Source organism: Xenopus tropicalis, chromosome 6 (genome assembly GCF_000004195.4).
Source record: "Xenopus tropicalis strain Nigerian chromosome 6, UCB_Xtro_10.0, whole genome shotgun sequence".
Taxonomy (NCBI): domain Eukaryota; kingdom Metazoa; phylum Chordata; class Amphibia; order Anura; family Pipidae; genus Xenopus; species Xenopus tropicalis.
In genome coordinates, this window is record NC_030682.2 from 28,663,100 (window position 1) to 28,678,713 (window position 15,614).

A 15,614-nucleotide genomic window follows, 5' to 3' on the forward strand; every position below is an offset into this window, starting at 1 on the left:
CTGTAAATTGGTTTGTCAGTATAAACCAACTTGGCGCATAGCATGAAAGGTGTCATCCATGATTGCTTAGAAGATACATAAACAGACAGAAATAGATATATTTCAAGGTGCAGTTGCACAGTGTATATTTACCAATATGTCAGGTAACATACAGAGTTCTCCATACTACTGTGCTAATGCCAGGCGCCAATCTAACCGTTACTTGCGTATGTCACATACCGCATGGTACTCACGTCTCACCTTCTGCAGCTCCCGCTACTTGTTTTGCACCAAAAAATTCATTCTCAACGGCAAATCGGTTGACAGAGCTATTTGCCCCCTTGTGTGCTGGCTATGGCCTCCATTTGGTAGTTGACTGATCCCTGTAACTCAGCTGGGGTTCATTTACTAACACTGGGCTCACTCAATTTCAGTAACTCATAGCAACCAATTAGAAATGTACTTCAGTTATTCTGATCAAAGCTAATTGCTAATTGTTTATTTTGGGTTACTGCATCAGGTGAAATTATAGTCAATGTTAATAAACAAAACTTTCTGTCTGTAATACTGTCTGCAACCACTGGTCTAATTTTACTTTACACCAAAACCATTTTGTGGTCTAGCATTTACTCTGGCTCCCAATTATCTCAGTGTACAGATAAAAACTATATATATATATATATATATATATATATATATATATAGGCATTGGTGTAAACAAGATGCTATAGTTTGCGCAGTGCTATGGGGAACAGTGTGAGGACAAAATTGACATGCCATATCTCTAATTTTTACAAAGGCATGCAGCAGAAGTACTTACTCTCTCTATGTGCTGCAGTATGTAATAGGCAGGTACCATCCCAAATACAACTGCTTCATATAAGAAAAAATGAAGCCTGGTCTCTTTGAATCCCTTAAAGAGGACCCCAGATTTTACAAAGAGGGCATTATAATACTAATAATATTGTTATGGCTCTATATATTCATGTTATGAATGTGACACAGCCATATAGTCAAACTCTCATTAGATATGGATACATTTTCTTGTAGGTTAACGTGCAGCCATCACATTTATAATTCAGAAACTGCCAAAGCCCCAAGTTTGGCCTCACTTGGCTGCAGTATATGTACAGCAGACAGCAGGAGAAATAGGAACGGGGTGTGTTTGCATGCCTGTATAGATACTAATATTAACTGTACTACACAGAGTAATAGTAAAGAGGATCAGAGACCCTTTTTAACCCCATGTGACTGCTGTTATGGGAGTGCTGGTTCCTCTAACTGTTTGGCAAGGACACAAGCCCTGATGCAGCTGCAGTACAGTCTGTGGTATAAAAGAAATTAGATCTGCCTTTGAAAATGCCACAGCCTTTCTAAATGATTTGGGATGCCTCTTAGACATGCACACCACGGCATCAATGAGTCATTTCTCTGATTTTTTTTTAAAAAAATATCTGTTTTTCACTTTGGAAAAAGTCTGTCATTTACCACACCCTGCCAACACCCTGCCAACTCACAGCAACGTGACTTCTCTGCCGTTAGTCTTTTGAAATAAATGCTATTTTGTACAACCCTAAAATGAATAATAAGCAATCGTTAAATTCAAAGGATCAGCTGAAATAGAATCATCTGCAGACTGTATTCATTTTGATAGACTCTGCCCCATGACTTGCAGTGAACTTCCAAACATAGAACCTGGTTTATACCCCAACAGCAGTGATTCATCAGTCACATTGTCTTTAGGTAAAGTTAGAACGTTTAACATTCCATTCAGTTCTAGAATTAGAACATGCGTTCTATTTCACATGGCGCAGCAATCCAAAGGAAATGTCCACAAAAAACAAATACCATTGGTTACTTTAAAAGCATGTTGAGATATTTACTCATTCTGCATTGGCTAGAAGCACACTTTGGACCAGAATAAAACATTTTGCACAGTTGTACTTATACTTGTTTGTTTTCCCTCAGGCCGTAGGTAATTAGTAGCTATGGGGACTGTTCCTATAGTAACAGTGTGTGTGTGTGAGTAAATCTGTGGTTTGGGAGGAAATGACATACATTTTGTATAGGCAGGAACAGTCTCTTTTTGGTGGTTGCTAGGTGGCAACACTTCTAACTGTGCAACAGAAAATGTATAAATAGAGCCCAGTGTGAGAGGAACGCAGTGATTTTCTGTTTTGCCACTGGAAACTTTACCTTGAAAAAAATAGCATTTTTTGCAAATGAGGCAGAGCAATGACATGAAGTGAAGTGAGAGTAAGCTTGAGAAGCTGCAGTACCATAGCATGTAATGGTAATGAAAACACAAAATAGCTTTCCCCCATAACTTACAGAGGCAAGCTTTGTATGCCAACAGGTAAGGAAAGTGTCTCTGCAATATGTCAGCTTTTTGTGATGAGGGTGGCAAGAAACCAGTGAGGTATTCATTTTTAAATGCATAAATATATATTTTAAGTCCGGTAAATTGACCTAAAATGAGTCACAGATGAACTAACATTCCATGGAAAAACCCTTCAAACCATATGCTGAAATGGTGCGCAGCTTTATATCAATGCTTGCGTATATGAATGCACCTGGGTAGGCTGTAACAGAGTGTAAAGAGCCCTGACAGAAAGCTAAGTTTACTATAGCAACCAATCAACAGGGAACAATTACTGGTCAACTGTTCTAAAGCTTATTAGTTGCTATGGGTTACTGCATTGGGACAGATTTAGTGTGTTTTATTACATATGGAGGAGTAATGTGTCAGGCCAATATGAGCTGCTAATTTGGCCTCTCCAGAAGAAGTAGGTAGTTTACTGGGCCATTTATATGACTAGGGTCGACTGGGGGGTTCAGGGCCCACCGGGGCTGCCGCCCCAAGGGGCCCTGTAGGTACCCCCACTGGCCACGTCCCCCCATACCCCCTAACTCCCCCCAGGGGCCCCCACTGAGCCTCCCTTACCCCCCGCAGAGTCCACCACCTAATGTCCTCCCATGAGTGTGCAAGTTTAACGCGTCAGGGGAGGACCCTGTATATGACCTTTTCAAAGGTCTGCTCAGTTAAAAAAACTGTCCATAATTTGAGTGTGGATGCACCAAATCCATAATTTTTGGACTCAAAAAGCTTAATACTGAATCCTTTACAAAACTTTATATAAACCCAAATATGAATATACAAACCTGTCTATAACATGAATGTTTCAGGCACATGGGGTTAGCATCTTGGATTTTGTAACAGTGCACATACTCAATGTGCTGTGGGAGTTACATGGAACATATTCAGAGCCATAGATCTTCCCTGCTAAAGGGCTGTGGTCACCTTGGTCTTGCACAGAAGCCCAAAACATAATGTACAACATTTGTAGCCTATTTCTACATTATTGTTAATGTCAAATTACTTAAAGGAGAAGGAAAGGCTAAGTCACTTGGGGGTGCCTAAATGTTAAGCACCCCCAAGTGACTTTAATCGCTTATCTTGTACCCCGGGCTGGTGCCCCTGTTAGGAGAAAACCGCACCAGCCTGGGGTACCTGTAGCAAGCGATTCCTTTTTCAGTATGTCTTCTGCCGGCAAAATCCCTTTGGCCGGCGCATGTGCATTAGAGTGAAAAGCCAAATTTGCTGTTAAAGTTCGGCTTTTCACTCTACTGCGCATGCACAAGCGTGCCAACAAGGAAGAAGGAAGCGCTCGCTGCTACCCTGGGCTGGTGCTGTTCTCTCCTAACAGGGGCACCAGCCCGGGGGAAAAGGTAAGCGATTAAAGTCACTTGGGAGTGCTTAACATTTTGGCACCCCCAAGTGACTTAGCCTTTCCTTCTCCTTTAAGCCGAAGTCAGTGTTCAGCCAAACCATATGCAAAGCCTAAGGATTTGGTAGAATCCAAACCTGCTGATTTCAAGATGGAAAAAGTAACAACATATCAGCATTTCTCAACCTGAAGCCATTTGTTCTTGGTTTCCAGCACCTCAAAAAAGAAATCCTGAAGACTGTTGGGCATTCTGGGAGTTGCAGTTGAAAAGCAGCTATAAGGTCATAGGTCTGACAGAGGATGAACTGGACTAAATAAGACAGCCTGAGGCCTAGTTCAGTGCCTTCCATTTTCATACATGGACTGTCTTAGTGTACATTCAGTGTTTTCATGGCAATGTGTAACCTGCAAAATGAGTGATGATAGTTAGAGAATAGATGTTATTATATTAGCAAATCTTTGTTTTCAATTTGCTCACAATCTATCTATAAATTGAACATATACCTCCCGATCTGACATGGGCTCATTTAGTTGGGTTTATATGAAATGATGGACTTGAAGTCCCTTTGCTTTTTATAGTAGGTGGTGAACAGATTCTCTGGAAGTCCCCAAATGTATTACTTCACAATGGAAAAAGTTGAGGGAGGGGTTGGATCACTCTTTGTGGCTACAGGGGGTTGGGAACAGGTAAGGGAAGTTTGTTTAAAAAAAGGCATATTTGGAAGTGTATGCATATTTTCCACATAAGCTCAACTGAATTATGTCAAAAAGTAGAGGTATATTTTCCCTTTAATGATAATGACATTAAGTGCTATATTTCTGACATGCCTGGTTGCTAAGGTCAGTATGCCAAGGAACCAGATAGCAGTATAAATTCTAAACATCTAAGAATGTATCTGGCCATATAATGCTAAAAGTTATTCATGTTGTTTACAGAAATACAGTATCTAGTAGAATTAAGTCTAAAACAACTGGACTTTTCTGAGTTTTTCTTGAAAACGTTTCACCACTCATCCGAGTGGCTTCTTCAGTTCAAATGACTGGTAGGGAATTCCCCGGTATTTAAACTCTTGATGGTAGTAGAGTCACAGACATCCAATCACAATGGTTCCATTGAACTTGTTCAGTTAGGTGTTAGCTGAAACTGACAGGTGTAAGAAGGTATGATCCAATCACAATGGTACCAAGATTCTCATTGATGAAGGTGTTAATCCTTCAAAGTACATGACTGGAAGTGTGAACTGTTGTGAAACTGCCGGGGTAAGGATGTCAACGCGCCATTGTATGTTGGTGACAAGCGGTGTCTCAGGCCCCCTCCTCTGTTCAGGGATGGTTTTTCCAGGTTGGCATAAATGGCCTCTTTCACACCTCTTTCAAACCATCTGTCCTCTCGGTCCAAAATATGCACGTTACTGTCCTCAAAAGAGTGACCTTTTTCTTTGAGGTGTAGATAGACCGCTGAGTCTTGTCCTGAGGAGTTTGCCCGCCTATGTTGGGCCATTCTCTTACAGAGAGGTTGTTTTGTCTCCCCAATGTATAAGTCTGAGCACTCTTCACTACACTGGACAGCATAGACCACATTACTTTTCATGTGCTTGGGTGTTGGGTCTTTCGGGTGCACCAGCTTCTGTCTCAGGGTGTTGCTGGGTTTGAAAAACACAGGAATGCGATGTTTGTTGAAAATTTTTCTGAAAAGTTTTTCTGATGTTCCAGCAACATATGGAATGACTATGTTGTTTCGCCTGCTGTGTTCCTCCCTTCTGTTTGTAGGTCTGGTCTTTCTGTTGGTCTTTGATTTGGTTTTGATGAAGGCCCAGTCTGGGTACCCACAAGTTTTCAGAGCTCCTTTTAGATGTTTATATTCTTTCTCCTTGGCCTCTGTATTGGATGCCACAGTTTCAGCTCGATGATGTAGAGTCCTAATTACACCCAGTTTATGTTCCAAAGGGTGGTGGGAATCAAACAGCAAGTACTGGTCTGTGTGGGTGGGTTTCCTGTATACTTCAATATCCAGGTCCCTCCCCTCTTTGATAACTATAGCACAGTCCAAAAAAGCCAGTTTGCTGTCTTTCACATCTTCCCTTGTGAACGTGATGATTTTGTCCACCGAGTTTATGTGTTTGGTGAAGGCTGGAACCTCGCGTTCTTTAATTTTGTCCCAGGTGTCATCCACATATCTGAACCAATGACTTGGTGTTGTTCCCTTGAAGGTGTCCAGGGCTTTCTTTTCCACTTCTTCCATGTAAAGGTTCGCTACAATTGGAGACACAGGCGAACCCATGGCACAGCCATGTTTTTGTCTATAGAAAACTTCCTTGTGCTTGAAGTAAGTGGTATTGAGACATAGGTCCACTAAGGAACAAACTTGTTATGGGGTCAGCTTTGTTCTGCTGCTGAGGGTGGTGTCTTGTTTCAGCCGTTTCCTCACTGTATCAATTGCCTCGGCAGTGGGTATGCATGTGAACAGATATGTTACGTCATAGGACACCATTGTATCATCGATCTCCAGCTTTAACCTTCACTTTTTTGACAAAGTCCATGGAGTTCTGAATGTGGTGTACTGTGTTTCCAACTAAGGGGGCTAAGATGTTGGCCACGTATTTAGCAATGTTATAAGTCACACAGTTAATGCTGCTGACAATTGGCCTCAAAGGGGCTCCTTCTTTGTGTATTTTTGGGAGTCCATATAGGCCCCGGCAGTTTCACAACAGTTCACACTTCCAGTCATGTACTTTGAAGGATTAACACCTTCATCAATGAGAATCTTGGTACCATTGTGATTGGATCATACCTTCTTACACCTGTCAGTTTCAGCTAACACCTAACTGAACAAGTTCAATGGAACCATTGTGATTGGATGTCTGTGACTCTACTACCATCAAGAGTTTAAATACCGGGGAATTCCCTACCAGTCATTTGAACTGAAGAAGCCACTCGGATGAGTGGTGAAACGTTTTCAAGAAAAACTCAGAAAAGTCCAGTTGTTTTAGACTTAATTCTACTAGATACTGTATATCATGACCTGGATGAATGAGAATCTTCATAGACATATTTTACAGAAATACAAAAAAGAGAATACTCTGATGCACACTGGTCTTATATCAAAAATACAAAAAAGCTTAAGTAAACTGGAAAAAGTAACTTACAACTTTTATAAACATAAAAAAAACAAGATCAGAGACAAATGATTCATTTACATATATTATTTTGCAGCTTTATGATGGGCCAGATAAGCAGGCAAGACTCATTGGAACCTACTGTGGAAATCAGTTACCCCCATCTGGTACCACAACTGGAACAAGCCTCCATGTTGTCTTCCATTCAGATGATACAATTACACGACCAGGGTTTCAGATGCAGTGGTATGTCAATGGTAAGGCTTATTGGGCACTGTTCTTGAAATAATTATGTATAATCCCAACATTTCTGCTAGAATATTACTACTTCACATATTTCAAGTTCATTATCTATCCACATGTTGTTATATCCATTGTCTTGCTGAGCTTTCTTTCTCAATTACTTTGCCTATGAACCCTGGTAGGGGTAAAAATTATCCAGCGACATGAACAATGGCTTTCAGATAAGAGCTTAGACCACTGCGGATGGTGTTAGATCTCTGACATCATTTCAGCCACAAGCTATATAAAAACATTATGTGATTTTTACCCAGAATACTACTACAGCAAAGAGCTGTTGGAAAAGAACCTCAGTTAAGGACCCATATCATGCAAATAATCAATCAATAACCATTTTAAATTCTACTTCTTATTTTTTTATTCTATTATAGATAGAATACATAACTTAAATATCTATACATATACATATATATACATGTTATAGATATTACATTAATCAAATTCAAATGATTTTATACTTAGAAACTGTAATATTTAATTTTTCTGCTTAAGTGTGATATACAGTGCATTAACACAGCATCATTTATGAACTGCACATAGCACTTCAGAGGATAAAAAGAACTCTTACAACAGATTCTGCTCAGTTTTGGCCAAATGTAAAAGCACTGCAAAGCATATTGGGATTCTCAAACTACTATAAACATTTCACGAACATATTTTTTCCCAGAATTTCTCTCCCATCCCACAAGGATGATGAACAGCCATCAATATAATGTCAAATGTCATAAAGGCTCTTTTTGAAGGACCACAATCTTATTCCTTTAGACATGTCTAAACCCCCCACCATTAAAGTAGATGTTTCCAAAGTTTGGGGAAGCGTTATCTTTCTCAGTGACCAAACATCAACAGCAAGTTTCTCTGGTAGAAGACTTACCCGTTCTATTTGATCCTAGACAAGTCTTAACCCTACAGGAGATGCAATATTGGGGCACTGGGGAAGGCCAAATATAGGACTTGTTTTGCAATAATCTGTAAATTACTCTTAGCTAAATCTTTCCCATTTTCAAAGGCACTTAAGTCATGACTGGAGGTCATACAGCCAAAGGCTAGTTGTGCATAGTGTATAATAGGAATGATTTATTGGTTGCTTGTCTGTCAGTGATAATTATCTGGTGAGGACACAGCAGAAATCTCTGACAAAGCTGGGTTTTGTTCATCAGCAGGCAAATTCCTATAGCATTTAATTGGGTGTAAGAATGCTGTACCAATACACGCAATGTGTGTATATGTGTGTGTAGCATAGATGGCATAAGACAATTTATAATGGTAAATGGGTCCACGGGGAGATTAACCAAAATATGCACAAATACTGGCACAACAGGATTTATTTAAGTGGGATGAACCCTGCTATTTATTAGTTGCAAACCATGTAACGTTTAGGGGGCACGCCCCTATGTCTGACAAAATATATCCAGTATCAGAAATAATGTAGCTCTAACTTTAACAGGAAGAAGTGTGGAAGCAAAAGACAAAACTCCATTAAAAAAACGTCCATTATTGGCTGATGGGGCCTAACGTATGTGTGCCCTTGGTTTGTTTGTGTGCATTGTGAATCCTATGATCCCAGGGTATTGGCCTTAATTCTTAAAAGGCAATTTTCTATTTAGGATTACCCAGTGGCACATACTACTAAAAAGGTATATTTGGCATGGTTGGTGTGCACTGAACGAACATACATCTATCGATCTTTCATCGGACATCGGTCAGAAAATCGATCATGCAGGTTTAAAAAAGTTTGTCTTTAAACAATGAAATCTGTCAGTTTGCAGAACCAAGCAGGCAGCTACCACAATTTTTCCTTTTTACTTTAGCTTCAGCTAGATGATATTGCTTGAAATGGTCGGTGAACAAATCATACTTTTAAGCGATCGTTTCATGATAAGCTTGGTCTCACGATAACGGAAATATCTTTAAAAAAACTACACATGCATGGCCACCTTTAAATGAAATTGCTGAGACTCTCCCCACCTAAAGGACCAACAAATAGCTTTTTTTACATCCAGATATTCTTATCCGGATATAGTTGCAGATCCTCCTAGTTCACATTACATGAATTTGATATGTAAATGCACAAGTCGTTTCTATTTAGGAACAGAACTTAATTTGAATCAGATGCTGCGCATTTCCCTTATGAAACTTTTGTGGCCTCAAGCTTTAAATCTTTATCCGTGGTTTTGCATTGCGCGCCCCCACTGTCAGATCCAAAAGCATATAGTACTTTGCCAATATCTGTGATTGAGAAAGTACTTGTTTCTGTCAGCAGAAAACTGGCCTTTCAGACGGAGCCTCCGACCCACAAGAAATGAGAGTGCTCAGTGACTCACGGATTTGTACAATCTGCCCTGATTGCTGTCTTTATTGAGTCAAAGTGTGGTGGTGGTGTTGGGGATTTCTGGAAAATGTTATGTTTATTGATTAGTATCCTAGCAACAGCCTGGGCTAGACATTCTATGTAATTTCCCCTGGGGGTCTCCAAATTCTAAAATGCGTTGCATTATGTGGCAGTAGTTTCCAGAAAAGTATTTTTCTTATGCAGTCATTAACGCTTTCATAGCATATTTTATCTGTAAGAAGTTTGAGTCCAAATGGCTTTATTTGATAGAGAATGTTACAAATCTGTGCAAGAAGCAGGCCATTTCTTTCTTTCAAAGGATAAAAATTTGGTATAAAACCCAAACTTAAACAGCGGATGGGTAAACAAATATATGGGGGTTTATGTATTGCAAGTGCAAGAAAGTCACAGTTTGCCATGTATTTTACCCATAATAACAGTGTATTAATATATGCATGCAGCATCTGACGCACGCGTTGAAGTAGATACTAAAGGAAAAAGATTTGTGCTGGTTAGTTAAGTTGGCTTTACTTGTACCAATTGTGATTTGTGCAATTTTTAGTTTCTATATTTTCTATAGTTTTCTATATGTGTATGGTGGGCTAACAGCATTGGCCAATATACTATACAATATACAATATACTAAGCATATTGGTTGTTTTATGCATTGAGCCTGTCTAAAGATCTAATCAGCTGATGCACCATATCTGCCAGTTTATGACCATAAGTCCTCTGTTCAGGCTGTCTGCCCAAACAACCTAAACTATAGAAAAGAGATTGCGCTGTGTACACTATTTGATCATTCAGATGGCGCGCCACTTGTTCTGTTGCCTACAGGCATGAGCCTATATATACCCACCTTAAATTGCACCTGTGGTGGAAGGAGTAATATGTGGTTGGGACATGGGTACACAGTTACACGCCCATCCTACTGTCTGTGATCCACATGGCACAGCATTAAAGGGGAACCATCGTGAAAATTAAAATGTGATATAAGCTTATCTCTTGTAAATATAAAACCTTTTAAATATAATCAATTACACACTTTGTACAATTTCTGAAATAATTAAGTAACTCTTCCCTTTCTCCCTCTCAGCAACTTGTCTCTCTTCATTCTTTCTTTAAGCAGAAGTCAGAGACAAATTTTGATTTATAGGTAGGTCTTATACATCTCCTAGGGAGGCTCTCTTTCCTAGCAGATATAGTAAAGCTAACTCATCTGACTCCTGCGCATCAAAATCTAACAAAATAACTGACTTTGGCACAAATCCTACATGTAGAAAGACAGGATTTCTGCCGGAGCCTTCTGTAATAGGCAAAGGGTGCAACCCTCCCAAAAGAAGAAATTGACCTAGCTGTCAATTAAAATCTGACTCCACCTCCTGTATGAAGAGAGAATGAAGGGAGACTAAAGGGATTAATAAAAGGGGGATAATGAAGAGTAACTTCATAATTCAGTACAGAATTTTTAATTGATTATTTTTAGAAAGTTTTATTTATTTCAGTGAGACTGAGCTTATGTTCATTTTCTATTTTTGTGCTAGATCCCCTTAAAGCACCACTAAGCACCAGAAAATTAATACAGGGTTCTCTTTCACCCAAACTTGTTGCACCTAGAACAGAGGCGGATTCATCTGGAAAACTGATGCAGAGCGCTCACCTCTTGTATCGGTTATTGATTGCTTTATATGTTACTCTGTATGTCCAATGTATGTAACCCACTTATTGTACAGCGCTGCGGAATATGTTGGCGCTTTATAAATAAATGTTAATGTAATGTAATGTAATATGTGCACGTAAGTGCAAGCGCTATGTGTATAGCACTTAGATGGGTGCATTTTTGCTCCCATTTCTGAGTAAAGCTGTGCCTTTGGGTTCCAAATGAGCCCTTTTAGACCTTAGGGTATGTATACATAAAAAAAAAATTACATTTATTTACTGTTTGATGCAATGTCATTGAACTTTGCCGTTACGCTATACTCATACACCTAGAGATTTTCAATTAAGGCTCCCTTTGTTCATTATAAGCTATACATGTCTGTACCAACCGGCACATCAGCAACTTTTGGCAGTGAATACCAGGAAAACTCAGGAACCGCCACAAGAATACTTTAAAAACGATCAATCTTTATTCATATGTCTGATAAAACAGCGTCCAACATCAAACATTTAGTTGCTACTCATTTCCTTATACATGTCTGTTTCGGTGTATAGCAAATGATCCATGATTGTGCAACTTGTCCTTTAAAAAATACATTGAATATACAGGCTGTATGATTCCAAGACAACTGAATTTAGGCATATTTTCTTGTATAATATGAATGGAACTGGTTTCATAAGTATTTGCTCACTCTCCAGTGAAGATTGCCATGCCTTAGGAGACAATATTTGTATGTGATGCTTAAAAACTAAAAATCTGATACGTTCACCAGTCATTCACAGATATAATTTGTCTATGTTCTCAGCCAAAATTCTTTCTAATAAAAACCAGCCCAAACAGATTGACTCACTGGGCATTGTCTTCACTGGAGAATTCCAGTATGCAAGACAAAGGCATCTAAATCTGGTCACAGACTGGGCAGTTCCCATGTGAAAAAGATAATAGGAAATAGGAAAAATACTCAGTTTTACCCATTTCATTTTAAGCCAAAGCAGCAGTGGTCAATGGATCAGTGTCTAGGGGAGTATAACTCTCTTTGGTTGGTTTACTGATGATGTTGTGCAGATGAATGTTTGATGCCCTGCCAGGCATTCAAGAATCATGGTGCGCCATGATAACTGTATGCAGAGTTGCTCTGTGATAAGGGATTGGCCAGCTGTGTAGTGTACATAATGTATACAAAGGTGGATAATCATATTAAAGCAGGACCTTCAAGGCAGAGTTGGTGTAGTGCTTAGCCTTCCTGTCAAGCAGCATTTGCTTTTATTCTAACCAGAGACAGATTCCCATAGGCTGCTGCCATTTCGCACATGTCCAGATGCAGGCACACATACAATTTCCACTAAATTCCATTTGGCAAGTGATGTGTTGTAGCAAAAGAATTCTAAATCCTTTGGGAATATTACATAGTTACATAGTTAAGTTGGGTTGAAAAAAGTCCATCAAGTTCAACCCCTCCAAGCAAACCCCAGCGCGCACACATACTTAAGTAGTTTTGTGCTGCCATGTGCCTGTTCCTAGACCAACGCAATGTGTAGGCACATCAAGAAGCTTTTAGGAGAGAAGAACTGGATTCTTAACCATCATTTATCCACAGACCGAGAATCCGCCATGTGTGGCAGTAGCCTGTTAGATCCACTGGGGAAGGAAGGGTTATAAATGATGCACGGCTCTGGATAATGTTGGCTTTCTATATTACACCATATTTCATAGGATAGGATGCATTATACAGACTTAATTTTACATTGTAGATAATTTCCAAGTTAACCCATTCCTAAATTAACCCATAAGTAATCTGGTGACATTTACCACAAATATTTTTATCCCTATGTATTTTTTGTCTCTGATTCTTGAGCTATAAAAAGTATAGAGATTGCTTGCATAGAGATTAACTGACAATAGGTTATTTGGTCACATATTTGCCTGCATAGACCAGAGATCCCCAACTTTTTTACTCATGATCAACGCTTAGATGTAAAAAGTTGATTGGCTATTTTGTAGCTCCATGTTGACTGTTAGCCTGCAGGAGCCTTTGCTTGGAGTAAAACTGTGTCTCTGTGATTCGAAAACTTGCCTCCAAGCCATACATTTAAGAATGGGTCACTGGGCGTGGTGAGCAACATGTGGGATCACTGCCACAAACAGTTATTATTTAGTGGGCCGGTGTGCTTCTGCATTTGGCCTCTATTTGCTTTAATTGTCAGGGCCTATTTTGAATGTTAGCCCATTAGTTGCTTATTAGTTAGATTGGAAAGGATTATGTTTATAATAATAGCTGTTTTAGGGGTAAAACTTAACTCTCCAGTTGGCTTACCAGTTGGAGGCACAGCTTCTTACCTCCAGCTGCTAGACTGGATCACACGTTGCATGTAGTGTTCCAACGGCATGTCCTTTATTGAGAAATGTGAGAAGATATTCACTGTTAAAATAATAACTATAAAGGAAATAGCAGCAGCAAGTAGGATGACTGGTCAGTTTTCCACAAGGCTTTTCCACTGAGAGAGGCTTAGTCATAATAGCAGCTCTGATCTGCTCGTTTCTTCCGGAAGGCAGAATTGGCTCCACAGGAATGTATAATGACTGAGGGACAAAGGGCGTTTGTTCCACAGTTGGCTTTATTTAATACCGGCAATTAGTAACAGGGAATCCTCCATATCTTTTTCGGGGGTGACTATTAACAGGGGAGTTAGGGCAATGCTATCTTAAAATATATTGTAGCTAAAATGACAGTCTTGCACACTGTATATCATTTAAGCCTCTGCTGATGCTTCACTGGCATACTGGTCACTATATGCCAAAAGTCCTTAAGGCCTCACATGGGGCAGATTGTCAGCCTGTGAAGTGCAGATCCACAGTCTGACAATATGCCCCTATGTTTAAAAAAAAATATCTAGTTGTGCCTGCAACCAGAAGCACTGAATCTGCCTGGGTGCAGGCACGCTCAGCCTATATATTGCCATTTATTGGCGGATATTGGCTGCACCTGGTGTGGATTTAATGCTTTTAGGTGCAGGCACAACTAAAAGATTTTTTTAAGCATAGAGGCGGTTTGTCAGCCTGCACTTGTGTGACCTTGCCCTAAAGGGGAGTATTGCAAAAATGAAAATTTCATATAAGCTTTATCTCGTGGAATTATTAAACTTTCTAAATGTTATCAGTTAACAATTCTGTACAGATTTTGAAATAATCAAGTTCCTCTTCATTTACCCTCTCTCAGCAAAATGTCTCCCTTATTCTCTGTTCACGCAGAAGTAAGGCTCAGATTTTGATTGACATCTTTAAGGGGGGCTTCCTTTCCTAGAAGATGTATTAGAGCTAACTCAAATTACTAAAACTAATAAAATAACAAAATAACTGACCAGCACAACTTTTGACAGTTTCTAATTTCTGTACGATGAGGTTTATATTATATTTTCATTTTTGCAATGGTTCCTCTTTAAGACTGCACACAACAGTAGAGTCCCCTATACACGGAATCAATGGTGTGACTATAGAGAAAGCAAACCTTTGGGGATGTAAAATGCAAAAAAAGTATGAAAAAAAAAAAGGTTTAGATCCCCTTTAGACAACAATATGATGACCATGTCTTTGCCCAATGTAAGGAAATGGGGTCAGTATTGGGTCCACAGAGAAACTACCAATATTACCCAATACAAAGAGGAGGCAGGGGTAGGGAAAGCTTAAACATTTTAGCCAATAGAAGGTTCCTTGTTTGTTTTAACTGCAGCCATGGGGCTCTTGTCCTTTGTTTCTGCTCAGCATGAAATAAATCAGCTTAATCCTTCCATCTCACCAGAGATGACCAAGCAATCCAGGCTGAGTGTGTCTTTTAAAGAAACCTTATAATTTGTCAGCACCACAGGCCGTATGTTTTGCAGTAAAACTCCCAGATCTCCACATGAGCATGAAGAGCCAATCATTGGACAACCCTATATAATAGCATTGTATTTAAAGGTATACTGTCATCAAAAAACATGTTTTTTTTTTCAAATGTATCCGTTAATAGAGTTTCTCCAGCAGAATCCTGCATTGATATCCGTTTTTTAAAAGAACTTACAGATTTTTTTATAATTCATTTTGAAATTTCACATGTGGCAAGCCATATTCTTTTCCCAGGGTGCAACATCCATGTTCTCTGATAAACTTCAGTCACACTTTACTGCTGAGCTGCAAGTTGGAGTGATATCACTCTCCAAGGATATCACCCCCCAGACAGTAGCTCCCCAACAGCTGTAGTATTAAAAGTAGTGGATATGGGAATAGCGCTCAACAGTAAAAAATCCAAGTCTGGCTTGGGACTCCTCCATTTACATGGGAGTAGGAGAAACAATAGGCTTTCTGAAAGCAGTTCTAATATGTAGCACTGGCTCCTTCTGAAAGCTCAGGATCAGTGTAAACTGTAAACAGTGTAATTTAGAAATTTAGAACACTACATCATAAAATTCATGACAGAATCCCTTTAAATGATTTCTGTTAATGCTGTACAATAACTGGTACAT

The 15,614-nt window shown here is 39.4% G+C and overlaps 1 protein-coding gene across 1 annotated transcript in view; it reads left to right on the forward strand.

The window, feature by feature from the left end:
- cubn (cubilin) overlaps window positions 1-15,614 on the forward strand; it is a 116,709-nt gene that overhangs the window by 41,766 nt on the left and 59,329 nt on the right. Inside the window, exon 28 of the mRNA XM_012965626.2 lies at window positions 6,921-7,080. Within this exon, the coding sequence (XP_012821080.2) occupies window positions 6,921-7,080 (160 nt within the window). The remainder of the gene's footprint in view (window positions 1-6,920; window positions 7,081-15,614) is intronic.